Source organism: Ipomoea nil, unplaced genomic scaffold, assembly GCF_001879475.1.
Source record: "Ipomoea nil cultivar Tokyo-kokei standard unplaced genomic scaffold, Asagao_1.1 scaffold2283, whole genome shotgun sequence".
NCBI lineage: Eukaryota > Viridiplantae > Streptophyta > Magnoliopsida > Solanales > Convolvulaceae > Ipomoea > Ipomoea nil.
In genome coordinates, this window is record NW_017618711.1 from 3,933,221 (window position 1) to 3,950,000 (window position 16,780).

The 16,780-nt window shown below is 32.5% G+C and overlaps 1 protein-coding gene across 1 annotated transcript; it reads right to left on the reverse strand.

The window, feature by feature from the left end:
- Positions 1–6,565: 6,565 nt before the first annotated feature.
- On the reverse strand, positions 6,566–10,051 carry LOC109151378 (NAC domain-containing protein 17-like). The gene is made up of 3 exons (XM_019299375.1): positions 9,729–10,051; positions 7,334–8,527; positions 6,566–7,052 (listed from the first exon to the last, which is right to left on the reverse strand). Exons 1-3 carry the CDS (start codon positions 9,904–9,906, stop codon positions 6,694–6,696), a joined length of 1,731 nt encoding a protein of 576 aa, XP_019154920.1. The 5' UTR covers positions 9,907–10,051; the 3' UTR covers positions 6,566–6,693.
- Positions 10,052–16,780: the final 6,729 nt, after the last annotated feature.

Here is a 16,780-nt window from a genome sequence, read left to right on the forward strand (position 1 = left end):
TGACCTTGTAATCTAGTGGTATGCATAAAATGGCTCTTCCAAAGAGATTAGGGTTTGAGCATCAGTGAGGGCGATATTGACTCTTTGTGCTTCAATAGGTTGAGAAAGTAACTATCAATAGATACTACTTTGTAACAGAGTCGGTATATGTAGTACTAAAAAAAAAGTTAACTAAGTGGGTACAACATAATTCTCATACATAGATAATAACAAGTACGATTCTTAAATCAACACAATCTGGTTCGAGTCCGTCACACATGGTTTTCATAATATGACTTGCTTTTCTTATATGGTTTAATTTACGATTTGTGAACTATTACATAGAAGTAGGTTTAGCTAATATACACCATTAAATTAAATATAATAATAATAATAATAATAATAATAATAATAATAATAATAATAATAATAATTATAATAATAATTATTATTATTATTATTTTGTATTTAATTATTATTTTGATTATTTATGAATTCATAAGGGTGTAACTAAGTCAAGATAACAAATAATATAATTAAATTTATAAATACTCCCATATGGAAAGTTAACTAGTTTTAGCTACCAAAAATCAATTCAATAATCTTATATGTGGTGATGTAGAATACGTTTTCTATCTCTTGTGACAAAAAATGGAATTGCCTACCATATTCTTGGTCTTTAAAAAATAAAAAAATTATCTCTACAACTAGTTGAGCTACCCATTCAAAGAATACTTTCTCTATTTCATATGGATAAGTGATGTGTTTGACTGATAGGCGATCTGACTGAGAGGTGATTGAGAATTGAATTAAATTTTTAAGTATAAAATCATGCTTCACCCACTTGAGGAAGAGTATATTCGAGTTTCTAGATATAGAATAGTGTTTTACACTGCTTTTGGTTAATACGTCAAATTGTCAATTAATTGCTTCAGTGGAATAAACTTTTATCTTAATATGAAACTTTGCCGATTAACTGTCTCGAAGGAACAGCTCTATAGTTGACCAATAACTTGAAATTATTAACGAGATAAATTATAATAATAATAATAATAAAAACAATAACATATTCTGTCTTAGAATTATATTCCAAATATAGATCTAATCTTTTTTTTTTTTTTTGAAATAAAAGAGCTAATTCATTAATCATACAATGAAAAGTTTACAACAAAAACGATGGAATTATAGAACATTTTTACAATCAGACATTGAAACAAATTTCAAATGCTACACGAAACTTGAATCTCTGACTGTTTTTTAAGATTGAAGCTGAACTCGTTTGGAGAATCTGAAGCTTCTTTGATATTGTTAATGATTTTGCTACCCAAATCTGACTCTATTGCGGCTCTTCGACAATATCTCCATTAATCTGAAGTGCATTTCAAGGTTCTAGATCTAATCCTTTAATTATTGCCATATATTTTTTAGCCCTTTAATTATTTTCAAAGTAGCAGTTTGATTTTTTTTTTTTTTTTTGTGTGTTAATATTTTGTTAAACTTGGATAGGGAAAATGAAATTAAAAAAATAATTAAAAAAACAAAAAAACTTAAGTGAGAGGGTTAAACATGAAATTTTAATATTTTTTTTTTCTCCACCTTATATAAGACACATGATGTTTCTAGTGAGGAAGAGAGAAAATCTAACGAAATTTTTAACATTGAGCACCAACCTAAATTATATATATAAGACTAGTCTTACCTAGCAATCCTAGCATCTTTGTTTACTCTCACGTTGGAATTTAAAATTTGTCCAATAAACTTACTTGAACACTAGGGACATATGCGTCAAATACTCAAATAAGAAAAAGGAGATGAAATCAATTTCTATCTTTATCCCCACCATTTAGGCTATGTTTGACAAACCTAACCAAAAAGATAGCTGAAAGTTGAAAAGCTATAAGCTAGAAGATGAAAACTGAAGAGCTGTTAACTAATTAATTATCCTTAAAAGTATTTGGTAAAATTAGTTTTTTGATAAACTGATAAATGTAAAAAGAATAAAAAGAATATTTTCATAAAATTTAAATGATGTGATTATTATATTGTTTTTATATTATTAAATATATGAGATATATTTAATTTATATAAAAAAAAAAGATTTTTGTTTTTATAATATATATAAGATATATATTAAATTAAAACAAAAGAAAAATGATTTTTAATCGGTAACGGTAAATGATGTCATTTATTTATGAATGACGATTGGAGTTAGAACTTTAAGGAGTTGCTGGGTGGTGAAGAGTTGCAGAGTTGCGAACTTTGCCGCCCACACTGTTGCTCGGGAGGCTTGTTCTATGTCAGGTTGCGGGGAGTGGTTTGATACACCCCCTACTTTCCTTGTAAACTGTCTTGATTATGATTTAATGCATTAAGTTGTTGTCTTCAAAAAAAAAAAAAAATAGGAGAAGAAAAAAGGCCTAAAGGGTTTTAATTGGGAAGGGTAAAAGATGTCATTTATTTAAAATAATAAGGATAAAGATGGAAAAAAATTAGGAAGCTCCTAGCTTATTTTTTAAAAGCTACCTAAGAGGTCATTACATGTCATCTGAGCACAAGGTGTTTGGCAGCTACTAGCTTATTTAATTTTGGGAACATTACCAAACAGAGCTTATAACTTATTAGTAACTTAAAATAAGCTATAAGTTCCTAAATAAACTCTGTCAAGCAGAGCCTTAATTTTATTTTATTTTTACGGGTACAACTTGTGTGAGACCGTTTCACGGGTCTCAATTCGTGAGACGCGTTGGATCTTTGATTAATGTATCAAATCTTTAATTAATGGGTCAGATCTTTAACCTCATTAATCAAAGATACGACCCATCTCACGATTAAGACCCGTGAGATGGTCTCACACAAGTTTTTGTTTTTTTTTTTTTTTTTTATAGAATTATTAAGGTCTTTCTTAACCATTAAATTTCTAAGTTATTAAATGTGTAAAATTAGTTTCTTAGTTTTGGCTCAAATGACATTTTTAGTCTTTTGTAACAAAAATTGTTAACTTATCGAATGGAAAAAAGGCATAACTCTAATATGTCAAGGTACTTTAATTTGTGTCATTCACGTAGTTTTATCCCTCCTATAAAATGTTTTTGCCAACCCACTTTATTGACAACTAAAAAAGTGAGTCTTAAACCAACTTGATTAGCATGAGTGACCGTGCACTCTCATTTCTTAAGAGAGGTCGGGAGTTTAAACTCCCTCTCGTATAGAAAAACCAATCTTGTTAGTACTTTGCCTCTTAATTGAGTTGGCTCAGTGTGAACATGGATTAGTGTGAGTTCAATCATTATTACATGGACCATGGTCCACACAATTGTGTGGACTATAAATAAAAAGTACATTTTTAATATACTAAACGTATATTATTTGGGTGGCGTCCGGACAGTATACTACATGTATAATTGAAGAACTAAAAAATATCATTTTCTATTATATAATGTGTATGTGTGCTATATATGCAGTATTTTATATTTTTAAACTTGTACCTTTTCCGTAGTTAATTTCAGAAAATAAAACATATAACTTTACTAAATACATAAAATTATTATATATATTCAGCACTTCATTGTAGAATATGAGTAATACTACAATTATTTAAGCTGAAAAATTTCGGCCTAGCATGTCACATCATGATATCAGTTAGTTGTTCAATAAACAAACATATGATTTCACAATCAATTAAATAAAATACATCTAGTTTATATATAAAAAAAGAATCTATAAATACTAACTTCACCATTTTTCATATCATTACTTTAAACTATATGTGCATTGTAAAAGTAGGTCAAAGTACCTATGAGGTCCCTGTACTATAGTCTTTTGTTCAATTTAGTCCTTCTACCTTAATTTTGTTTAATTTAGTCCTTGTATTTTAAAAAGTGAAACAATTAAGGACAATCGCTGATATGGCGTAGACATCTTATCTATCACATCATCATACTTACATACCAACTCATATATTATTTTATAAATATTTAAAATTACTTATTTTTACCACCAATATATTACATAATATGTCCAAAATAAATACATAAATATCAATTATTGTCCTTAATCGTTTCACTTTTTAAAGTATAGGGACTAAATTGAACAAAATTAAGGTAGAAGGACTAAATTGAACAAAACGTTATAGTACAGGGATCTCATAAGTACTTTGACCGTAAAAGTACAATTAGTACGTACTATCATCACTACATTTGTTTTGGTACACCCCAACAAGTACGTTCTATGACAAATTATGTTGTGAAAATGTGCCCACCTTGCAATTTCTATAGTGTAGATTCATAATTTTTATATCCATAATTTTTATACTGTACATTCATAATTTTTATACTGTAGATTCATAATTGTAGAGCTATATGAAATTTATATATTTAAAAACTACATTAAAAATACTATTAAACACAAAAAATTAAATTTAAAAATAAGTAAAAAATAAGAGTTAGTTTGACCAATAAATAGTAAGTATGACAGATATATAAAGTGGGACAGATGGAGTATTTTCTAAGAAGGTAAGTAATGACTTGCATTCCACTTGAACAATTACAATTATTTATACATAAACTTAACACTAAATTAGGAACTAATTCATACAACTATATAGAGAAAATATTGGAAAAAAAAATGTTCTTATAAAACTATCGAGTGCTTTCAATGTGTGCACTAGCTAATAACGACATGGAATTTTTAATGAGTTATGTTATATGTACTTTCATTCTATGAGAATCTGTTAGACGGGTTAGATTTTTCATAAGTATTAAACTTTTAATTTCTTCATAAGTATTACTCCGTATAATTTTCCTCATATAACTCTCTATCTCTAATATTATATTTTGATTTAAAAGTATTACATTTTTTCCTCAAAATATTATAATTTTCTTTATAAGTAACAAACAATTTATTACTTATTCCTAATTAGTACTTTATATTACATTTTCTAAGATAAGTATTACATTGCCATCTTAACCCGACCCGTCTCACTTTGTTCTTCCATTTTTTTCGTTTTCTCTGATCAATACAACCCAATTGGCAGAAATACATACTTTTAGAAATACAATTACAGCATGTTTGGTTCACGGAATGAATTTTGAGGTAATAGGAATGCTATTCCATAAGGAATGGAATAGGCAAGGAATAGAATAGGAATTGTATTCTATTGTTTGGTTCGCGGAAGGAATAGACTTTAGGAATTATATTACAGTGTTTGGTTGATTTAAGGAATAGAAATGAAATATGTTTTAAAAGACATAAATACCCTTATAAAAATATGTGATGGTGGCGGTGGTGGTGGTGGTGGCGATGGTGGTGGTGGTGGCGATGGCAGTGGTAGGGGCGACGGTTGTGGTGGTGACGGTGACGGTTGTGGCAGTGGCGGTGGGGGCGGCGGCGGCGGCGATGGTGGTGGCAGTGGTGGTGCTGGGGTGGTAGTGGTGGGGGCGGCGACAATTGTGGCGATGGTGGTGGTGGTGGCGGCGGCGGCGGCGACGACGGTGGTGAAATAGGATAAATTTATATATATGATAAAAAAATTAGGTTAAAGAAAGGAGTAAAAAAGAAAATAGATTCTAAAATCTATTCCTGAGCGTTCAGTAATAGGCTAATACCAGGGGGGCCCTAGTAATAGCTATTACCTTATTTGAGGTAATACGCTATTACCAGGAATAATATTCCTGGTAATAGAAATGGTTACCAAACAAAGGAATATGCCTATTACTAGGAATGCTATGCCATTCCCAGCCTATTCCGTGAACCAAACAAGCCATTAGTATTAGTGGATCGTGAAATACATACTTTTAGAAATACAGTTAGTATTAGTGGATCGTGAGGATTTGGGAGGCCATGTAGGAATACCTATGCCATGGACCTAGGTCCACCTTGTAAGGTAAACTCGGGTTAACATTCACAATTTATATATTAAATGTTCACAAGTTAAATTGTAGACATTTAGTAAGTAAATTATGAATATTTAATATATAAAATTGTGAACATTCAATATGTAAATTGCAAACATTCAATAGGTAAATTGTGAATATTTACATGTAAATTATGAACATTTAGTATATAAAAATTATGAACATTCAGTATATAAATTATGTACTTTTGAACCGGTCCATAGAATAATTTGCCCCATGTAGCAAGGATGGTGACGAGATTACGAATTTTGCCAATGATGTGGATTGGTCACAATCATTTTATTTGGTTAATTCTAAATTGAGTTAGTTAAAATTTGAATTAACTAATTTTTGCATTTGTTAATTAATTACTGAATCCAGATATCTATGTTTGAAATTCAACAAACAAAATTAACTGATAAAGTTGATCAGTTAACCAAATTGAATGATAATTGTTGGGTTAAACAATGGTTATGGACTTTTTGGGGCATTGATACATGTACAATATAATATATTAGGTTGGAGAATTCATAAAATGTTAAAACATTAGTTGTGTTTGTGTGGGAGGGAGGTTTGCATAAAAGAGGATTTGACCATGAATTCAGCAAAAGTGTAAAAATAAAAGGCGGCAAGGCTTCCAGTTGCCATTGGTAAAAAAGAAAAAAGAAAAAAAAAAAAAAAAAAAAGAGTTACTATTTCGAGGTAATGGTAACTTCTGTTACCCTAAACTTTTGAGTAAGATTTTATTTGGTAATATACTATATATTGCTTTCCCTAGATTTCATTAAGATGCCAAAGTAATGGCAAGAGTTTTTCCCTACAACTATGAGGCTCCTATGAACATCCATAAGATGGCACACAACAATCCAAGTAAAGAAAAACAAAATAATCTATATAATCCATTTTTAGACTTGCCGGAACGCCTTGAAGTTGCAGAGGTATTACCTGAAGCAACTTTAACGTTTCGGGCATTTAATCTTAGTCTTCTGAAGCTAGACATTCGCTCAAAGGCCTTGTTCACCAGAACACTTTCTGCAGCTGAAGCAGGAGTGGCTGGTATAGATTCCATAAAGGCCCATAGAGCGGAAGAGAAGCTTGAATTTGTAGCATCATCCTGTATATTATTCTGATTCAAATTTGCTCCCACAGGATGATTCTCCAAATGATTACCATATACCACACCTATACACACCAAAACTCGGTAAAATTAGCAAACGATATCTAGCATTGTATATTAGCAGTAGAGCTCTTGAAGCTGGCTCAAACTCCCCCATTTCAATTTGGGCAAAAGAGTTCTCGCCATTTGGAAGGATGACATGGAGTTCCATACCATCCATCTGTCCAAGAGCCCCTCATAAAGATACCCACCAAGGCATAAACAGTTTGCATTTAACGTTTTTTTTAAAAAATGAGTCATTGCTACAATCAAGCAACCCAATAGTTATCTGCAACAATTTCTGTACCTGAAGTCAATGGAAGGTTGGCACTCTGACTTGCTTCAGTCGGGTTCACCGTGCTACACCTTAGATCATGGCTCCATAACTGGTGGTTGAATTCATTACCCTCATTCAAATACAACTGCTGGTTGTTAATCATTTGATCACCGAAATCAGTATAGAGTGGGTTTATAATGCCATTTGCCACATGATTTGCAGCTTGTTCAGTGCCTTGACCCACTCCAATAGCCCCCATATCATGAAGGAACATAGCTGAATCTTGGTAGAGCTCGAATTCATTCAGTCCATCAAAATCAACGAACTGCTGGCTCCCCAAGTTCTCCACTGGCTTATCAAAGTTCTGGTTAACACTGAGTTCTGAACCATCAAGATCATTCATCTCCAAAAAATCTTCAAGGAAGTCCTCTTCCACTACTTTAGGGTTCCATTCATTTACAGGAGCAGATGTGACCTCAGTTGCTTCATGCAATTGTGGCTGCAGTGTCACTGAATGTATCGGATCGAAGTTGGCTTGCTCATTATGCAGTGGTGGGACAGAAAAAAGAGTAGCAGTTTGCACTGGCAAATAAACCTCCCCTGCAGGGTGATCCAGCAGAGCACTTGCAGTATCCTCCTTGTCCACATAACTATTATCAACGGGAAGCAATTCTGTAAGTGAAGGTTCATCTGCAATATGCTTCAGGAATTCCTCAAGACCATCTATAGGGGGAGGCAAGTCAGGCAACACATCATTAGGTTTTGGATCATCAATAAGCCCAACATCATTGACATTCTTCCTAGATTTTTCCTGCTCAACATGGAGATTAGTTCCAACGCATTCATCATCAGCCCAGTCCTCCTCATTAAACGGTGCACCATATTGCTCCCCATTTTTGGGCCCAGGTCCACTCTTCTTAAACAGCTTGTACAGTGCATAATAATCCTGTGCAGATTGGCATCTTGACAACTCCATTTCATCCATAGTATACTCATGCATCACCCAATCCGTTCGTTCCCCAGTAGGCGCACGGCCTTTATAGAAGACAAGCGTTTTCTTAACACCAACATCACGAGAATTACACGTAATAGTACGGTCCTTTCCAGTTGCCTTCCAGTAGCCATGCTTGGTTGCTCTGTTTGTCCTGCCACCATTCGGATATTTTCGATCTCTGGGGCTAAAGAAGAACCATAGCCGATCACCAGTCTTCAACTTAGATAGCTCTGCATTTCAAAATTTGCAAAAACACAGTCAATACATTTGCAAATAATTAAAAAAAACAACAACATTATCAAACCAATAAAGTTGGAAAGGTGTAGGTTATCAATTGTTATACAGGAGTATGACTTAATGTGAGACACCAATCAACCATATGAGACAAGAATCAACACAAAAGGAGAATGTTTTCTAGAAAGCCATACAAAGTTTTTAACTCATACATGGTTACTCAGACTACATACAGAAATGAAATCACATACTTTAAAGTTTAAAGTTAGGTAATAACTTGATAGTTGTTTGACTCTTGCTTTCATTAATTAGATAACAGTTCAACAATACATTCATTCAGAGTATTTCACATTTCAATGTGTTTCACAATATTATTGTAATTAATTATCAATTATTGGCATCTACTATATACTATCTACATATATATTTGTCACCATACATAAAACTTAGTACTTTAAAAAAAAAAATCAAATAAAATCAAAATTAGAATCACTTTAAAAAAGTTTTTCCATAAATCCAAATAAATCAAACAAAAGCACACATTTGAGATGCCCAATACAAATCAACCATATATGATCCCAATAGAACCGAACCACAACCACAGGAATAGTCAACAAGGATCAGTTCAAAACAATATTTTTCATTTGTCTTAACCAGCCATTAAACACATAGGTAGAGCGAATATCAAACAGATTCAATAGATTCAAATCACGCAAATCCAAAAAGATAAACTAAGGTGAGTATCAAGAAAAAGAAAAAAGGATCAAAATTCATAGTGAAAAACATCATCAAACACCTCATTATGCCGCTACCCTCAAGAAAAATAATCAAAGAAACATCAGAAAGAAAACCCACAATCAACACACGAATACATAGGGCCAAGCAAAACCCTAATGATAAAACAATATTTTTCATTTGTCTTGACCAGCCATTAAACACATAGGTAGAGCGAATATCAAAAAGATTCAAAATCACGCAAATCCAACAAGATAAACTAAGGCGAATATCAAGAAAAACAAAAAGGATCAAAATTCACGCAAATCCAATTTTCAAATAGTGAAAAACATCATCAAACACCTCATTATGCCGCTATCCTCAAGAAAAATAATCAAAGAAACATCAGAAAGAACACCAACAATACATAGGGCCAAGCAAAACCCTAATGATAAAACACAATCAATATCGTGGAAAAAATACCAGGCAAATCATCCGGATCCCACTTGTAGACGTCAGTCTCGCCGATGACATCAGTGAGAATTCGGCGCCGGCAGATCCTCTTCTTCAAGTAATACAGGACCAGCTCCTCGTCCGTCGGGTGGAACCTAAACCCCGGCGGCAACCTCTGGTCAGGGAAACCCTGCTTAGCCATAACCATGTTTTCCCAACCACAGTTTTTTCTGAAAATCGATCAATTTACGTATAGAAATCGGAGAATATTTGAAAAGTAATGAAGAATTGAGAGGCTTGATCATCAAGGAATGATGATCCAAAAGGGAAATTTGCAGCTGTGGAAGGGTCAAATGGGATAATAAGGGGTTTTGGGGTTGAGGGATAAAAGTGTAATTTTGAGATGGGTAAGAAGCTTCCTGGTACTTGGGTTTAACAGGTTAATTAAGGAAGAGATTGGTGTTGACCACTTGACCGTAGTGAGGCAGTGAGCTTTGAGTGAGATTTTGGGTTTCCTTTTTTAATTATAATTTTTTTACCTAATATTTATACTTTACATAATTATTTCGTAATAAAATTTGTCAATACACAAATAGGAATTTTGTTTCCATATTAACATACTTTTAAATCTTAATAGTAATGCCAATCTTCATTATCTAAATCTAAAAACATATTAATATGTGCCAATACAAGTTATGTCGTTGATTTTTGTCTTTTTTATATGCTAATAAATATATACATTTTGCTTTAATTGTTGTACATTTTATTTGTATTGGACAAAATTACTCTTACACAGTGGCGGATCCAGAAAATAATATGAGTGGGACGTACTTAACTTGAGATCTCACTTCTAAGAAAAAATTGCATCTTCCACAATTTTGTTTGAAGAGTTTGCTTAGACAAGAAGCTAAAACATATAAAATGCTACAAGTGAGTTTTGAAGCTTGGACACTCCATTTTCATATTCAAGATTCAACCCATTGATCTACTAAACGCTTTAGTGATTTATCTATGTACTTATATATTAGTAGCGAGGGTTGAGGGGGGGCAGTGGCCCCCACTGCCCCCATTGTGGCTCCGCCACTGCTCTTACACCGTTATAACACCGTTAGTATTTAATATATCCACCAATCTTAGCATACACCTACATCTATCATATCATTTTTCTATTTTTAATTATCATTTTATTAAAATTAACATATAACAATTAATTTAATTATAAATTATATTTTAATTAAATATTTATATGAATGTTAAATTATATATGTGTATCATACATATACATATATATATATATATATATATATATATATATATATATATATATAATATGTATGTATATTATTTGTGTATACATATCAATATATCATATATGTGGGTGTTAACTTTATTATATAAATATATATAAATAATATATATAATATTTATATAATAAAGTTAACACCCACATATATGATATATTGATATGTATACACAAATAATATACATACATATTATATATATATATATATATATATATATATATATATATATATATATATATATATATATATATTTGTTTTGATCACTATATTATTTAAATATATGATAATTCAAAATAAATTAAAAGTATCATCACTTTAAGAAATTACGAAACATAATTTTAACTAATTTTTTAAATTTTGTTATTTAATAATATTTTAATATTAAGCATAAGTTTTCGCGCATCGCCCGTACAAAATGCTAGTATCAATTATACTTGTCATGTCATTATTATCACTAGTATGTGGTCCATGCGTTGCACGCATGGATTCAATCAATAATATAAAAATATACTATAAAAGTAGCAATAATAATATATAATATGTAACCAAATAGTATGAATATGTGATTGCATGTAAATTCTAATGTATTGACAAACAATAAATTCAATATAAAACATGTAAATCTACATCTACATCTACAATCTACAATCTACATCTACATCTACATCTACAATCTATACATACAATACAATTATACATACAATTATAATAAGAACGAATAATGTTAGGCCCTTAACTGGAATAAAAAAATGTCGGTACTAATTGTTTCTTGAAATGAATGGTTCATATTATTTTGATTTTAGTATTTTTAATGATTTTCCTTATTTACTCTTTATTATATTATTTTCTTTCCTTAAATTACGTTAGTATAAACTTTATTAACGGAATATTCCGTTAACTATTTATTATTATTAACTTACTTATTAATTTCTATAAGAAATGTCTTAAGTTCGAATCTCATTCCAATTAGAGCTAGCATAATTGTTAAACATATACTACGAATATGTTAGCACAAATAGAACATATTATAAAATTCATGTAATAATAAATTAGTACAACATGAATACGATTATATAATAATGATATAAGAATATATACCTGCATGGACAGCTCAACTGATTATATAGGTGAAAGTTTAGAAGAATGATCAGGGATTGAGTCTCACCAGCGACAGTGTGGGAGCAACCTCTCAAAGTAAGGGGGTTCCTATGATATAAGAATATACTATACAATTATTACGTGATAGTATATAATATTAATCTAAAAAATGTGATTGCATGTAAATTCATTCTTTTTGGCAAATAATAAATTCACCCTAGTGTTTTTTTTTTTTTTCTAGAAATATTATAATATCATACACAAACATGATATATGTACATCTATATATAAAACTAGTTACCGCATGCGCATTGCTCGAATAGTCCAATGGCAATGTATATTTTTAAATTAGTGTTTCAGAATTTATCAAAGTATTATTCGGTATCCTGACGTATATCAATACAAGATACAAGATTATTAAATTTTTCATAAATGTAATATTTCAAGAATAAACTTTCTAACTCTCCAGAAATCTTTTTACTTTCCTGATCAATTTAAAACAAATAAGTTTTAAAAACAAACATAAAACAATAATACTATTGCATACACAATATTAAATAGCTAAGACAAATTCATACTACATCATTTTATTTAGTCAAATAAGTTCATCTCATTTAAAACAACATGAACATAGAAATAGTAATATAGCTCATGATACTTAGATTTCAAAGTTGCTGTTGAAATCAGCAATTCAACACACTCACGATCCCAAATCAACAATGGAGCATCTCCTGTCTTGTCAACAACCTTAACAATCAACTTGTATTTCATTAGCCTTCTTGCCATGATCTGTCGCACTTTAACGGTACATTAAGCCTTCCCGTGGAATGAGTTTTTTGTTACATGCACCACCCTTGCATGAAACATAGAATCAATCCACCAAACTCTCTATTCCTCAATGTTGCAAAAAATGTTAGGCGCCCCCTAGGCGGCAAGGGGGCGCCTAGGCGCCGATTTTTTTTTTTTTTTTAATTTTTTAATTAAAATTTAGTAATAAAACATAAGGTTTTCATAGTTATTTCTCAAAAACTATTTACGAAAGTGGTTGTAAAATTGTTCAAAAGATTGTTTAAACCATCTAAATACATAAAAAAAAAAAAAAAAAAAAAACTAAAATTAAGAGATAAAGAAGCATTTTTTTGAGAAATTAGTGGACCAAACCGCCTTCGGTGGATAGATCTCGAAAAATACGCGATTTGAAAAAAAAATTGTCCAAAACAGACAACCGAGTCAAAAGTTATGCCTTCCCGAACTTTTCGCAATTTAAAACGCAAAAAAAAAAAAAAAAAAAAAAAAAAAAAAAATTAAACCGCCGGTTCAGCCGGCTAGGCGGCCGCCTAGACCACCTAGCCGGCCGGCCGCGGAGGAGGCCGATTCCGGCCTTCTTCACGGCGGCGGCCGGGCGCCTAGCGCCTAGGTGCGATATTTGCAATCATGCTATTCCTACAATCTTTGCTACAATCCAATACTCCTCCAGCTGTATTTGTAAAATATTACTTTTTTTTTTTGAAAGGTGGCCAATAAGGCATATATTAAAAGTACTCAGAAATAGAGTTTGGAGGGACATCGTCCGAATACATAATCGTAGAAGAATTAAATGCAGAAGCCGCTAAACTATGAGCTAAATAGTTCTCTGATCTAGAATAAAAATAACTGAGCAGTAATCGAAAGAAATAATGCGTGCTCTACAAGCATCAATGGCATAGCCCACGTAAGTCCGAACTGTGACAGCTTGATTTGTCAAATATTGTTGTAGGGTCAAACAATCTGTGAGTAAGCATACCGAGCGTTCCCCACGATTCCATAACCAAGACAAGGCTTCCTTGCATGCTATTGCCTCAGCCATAAGCGGGGAGAGACAATCTGATAAGGGTGCACTGAATGCCGATACATATCCCCTTCCTCGTTGAACAAAACCGCGCCAACCGTAGCATTTCCTGTAGCAGCCATGAATCCGGCATCGACATAACATTTCCTTCTCGGCTCGGTAGACTCCAACCGTGCGTCCTCTTCGGCAGCCTCCTCGGCAGTCACAACGTCGGCAGTGACTTGTTGTTGCTGCTGCCGTGTCACGGCAGTGGCGGTAATAGGGCTTTGTGCGGCAGCCTGGTGGTTCGTTTGGCGGTGGGTGGGGTGGACCCTTTGCCATGCAAGTGTGGTGGCTTCGGCCAAGGCTAACACTTTTCGTGGTCACGGTAGACATGCATCCCATACCGCTCAGTTTCTGGCTCTCCAAATATGGTATAAAATTGCAGCTGCGTGAACAATTTGGTTAGTGTCTAAAATATTTAATAGATCACTAAACCAAGTATAAAAAATATTTGTTGCTGTCATGGGGATTGGAAGGTGAGATTGAGCCCAAATGGAACTTGCATAACCACATGTTACTAAAGCATGCATTGTGTCTTCATCCATTATCCCACACATAGCACATGTTGGTTGTACTTCCACTCTCTTTATAATCAAGTTTGTTGTAGTAGGGAGGATACCACTCAAAGCTTTCCATAAAGAATGTTTTCCATTTGGGGGACTTTTAACTTCCATAGGCGCAACCAATTATGAGTGCCTGTATTATCATTGAGATTACCCACAACAGTTTTGTAGCCACTCTTAACAGTATAATTACCTCCCTGATCATCATGCCAATACCACATATCTTCATAATCCGGTGATACTGGGATCTTTTTTATCCTAGTCACATCCGTAGGATTAAAAATATCTGCCAATATATCCGGATCCCAAGTCTGTGTCTCATGATCAATTAACCCCACCACTGCTACATTATTTAAATATGGAGGCTCATCAGTATGAATCATTGGGTCTTGTTCATCCTGCAACCATGGGTGATCCCAGATGAGGGTTGTCTTTCCATTTCCAATTCTGCGCCTGATTCCACCACAAATCATGTTCTGAGCTGCCATTATACTGCGCCAACAGAAACTGGGGTTATTCCCTACCTTGGCATCATAAAAGGTCCCTTTTGGGTAATATCTCGCTCTGTAAACTCGTGAGACCAATGAGTCAGGCTTTGTTAGAAATCGCCACGCCTGTTTACCCAGCATTGCTATATTAAATGCATGCAATATAATGTAAGAACATATGAAAATCTAATATTATGTGAACAAAAAAAAAAAAAATTACTCGTTTTCTTTGATAAATCTCTTCAATAGTAGACACAACAATGTCATCACTCACTAAACGCCTAACCGACATAAACAAAGAGAATCTAGACCCTGAATCTATACTCCTCAGTGGTGTGTGATCTTCTGGAAAACTGGAAGAAAAATAGACATGAGGCAAAAAAAATTTTAAAACACTATTTTATCAGTTAATAAATAAAGGGTTATTCTAACCTATTCCTATCCTAAATGCTCGAAACTCCAGGAAATCATGGTTGAACAATAATTGCGTGGTACCAAAAGAGCCCACAATACGTAAATCACCATCTAAAAAAAATAGGAGCTAAACTAATTTATAAAAAAAAAAAAAACGTAATTGTACACAATCCGATACGTGTTCACATAACTCATTTTAAGCCACAAATATGTACATATACGCTCAAATCTGAATTGCTCTTTATATCTACACAATAATAACATAACTTAATATCCAAGATCTTGACCTTGCAAAGTTGAATCAAAACAGTTAGGGGCTAATCCATAGTGGAGTTGTAGTATGGGAGAACCTTGTCGACATGCTCACCCCAAACTGTGCACTTTAGTGTATATGAAATTATAGTCTTATCTAGCATCCTCAATAATAAAATCTATCAATCATGTTTTTTTACAGATATAACTTTGTCAAGTGGAGAGTATATCTCCACTATCATTCCAATAACATCGATAGTTACATAAGAGGAAAACATGTTTCAATTAGATGAAGAAAAAATAAAGTAGTAAAGAAATGATTTATTAAAAAAATACCTATCAGTTTCTTCTCGTCAACTTCTTCTTTGTCTAGTAATGTTTTGAATGACTTTAAACGAAAAATTTGTTTAGGGAATTCCATTATCTTGTACTCCTTCACAATTGTGTCATGTTTAAACTTTACCATGTAATGTTCTGTGCCTGTTTTATACTTTAAGAAGTTTGTAATGACCATAAAATTTGTTAGGCCATAAGCATTTCCTTCTTTGAATTGATTTTTGTATTTGTCTACATGTTTTTTTTTGGTATATGAGCATGCACAAATGTTCTCTAAGGGAAAATCTAGTTATTTCAAAGCTATAATATGTTATATATATACAAATACATTTATTAAATTATGATATAACTGACAACTTAATCAATCATTTATTAAAATGATTTTCAAGGTTCCTTATTTATAATCTTTGATGCTCAACTTTGACATTCCTCTATTCTTCGGCACCATCGCCTCTTTACTGATCCATTGTGTGTGCGGCGTTAAAATTATTAAACTAAACTTGTTCCGTAATCAATTTCTGAGAAATGTTAGTAGTTCTAAATTCTCTGTTAGTGACAGGTTGATTTTAAGCTGTCCAAAGTTTGAGGATATGCACTGAGATTTTGCTGAGGATATGTGCTGAGATTTCCGTATTCAATTTATGAGATTTGCCAACAATAGTAATAAATATGTTTCAAAGCTAGCGATTATAAAGTAGATTGGTGAATTTAACCGGCCATCGTTGCAATTCTCTGCAAGAAGGAAGAAGAACAACAA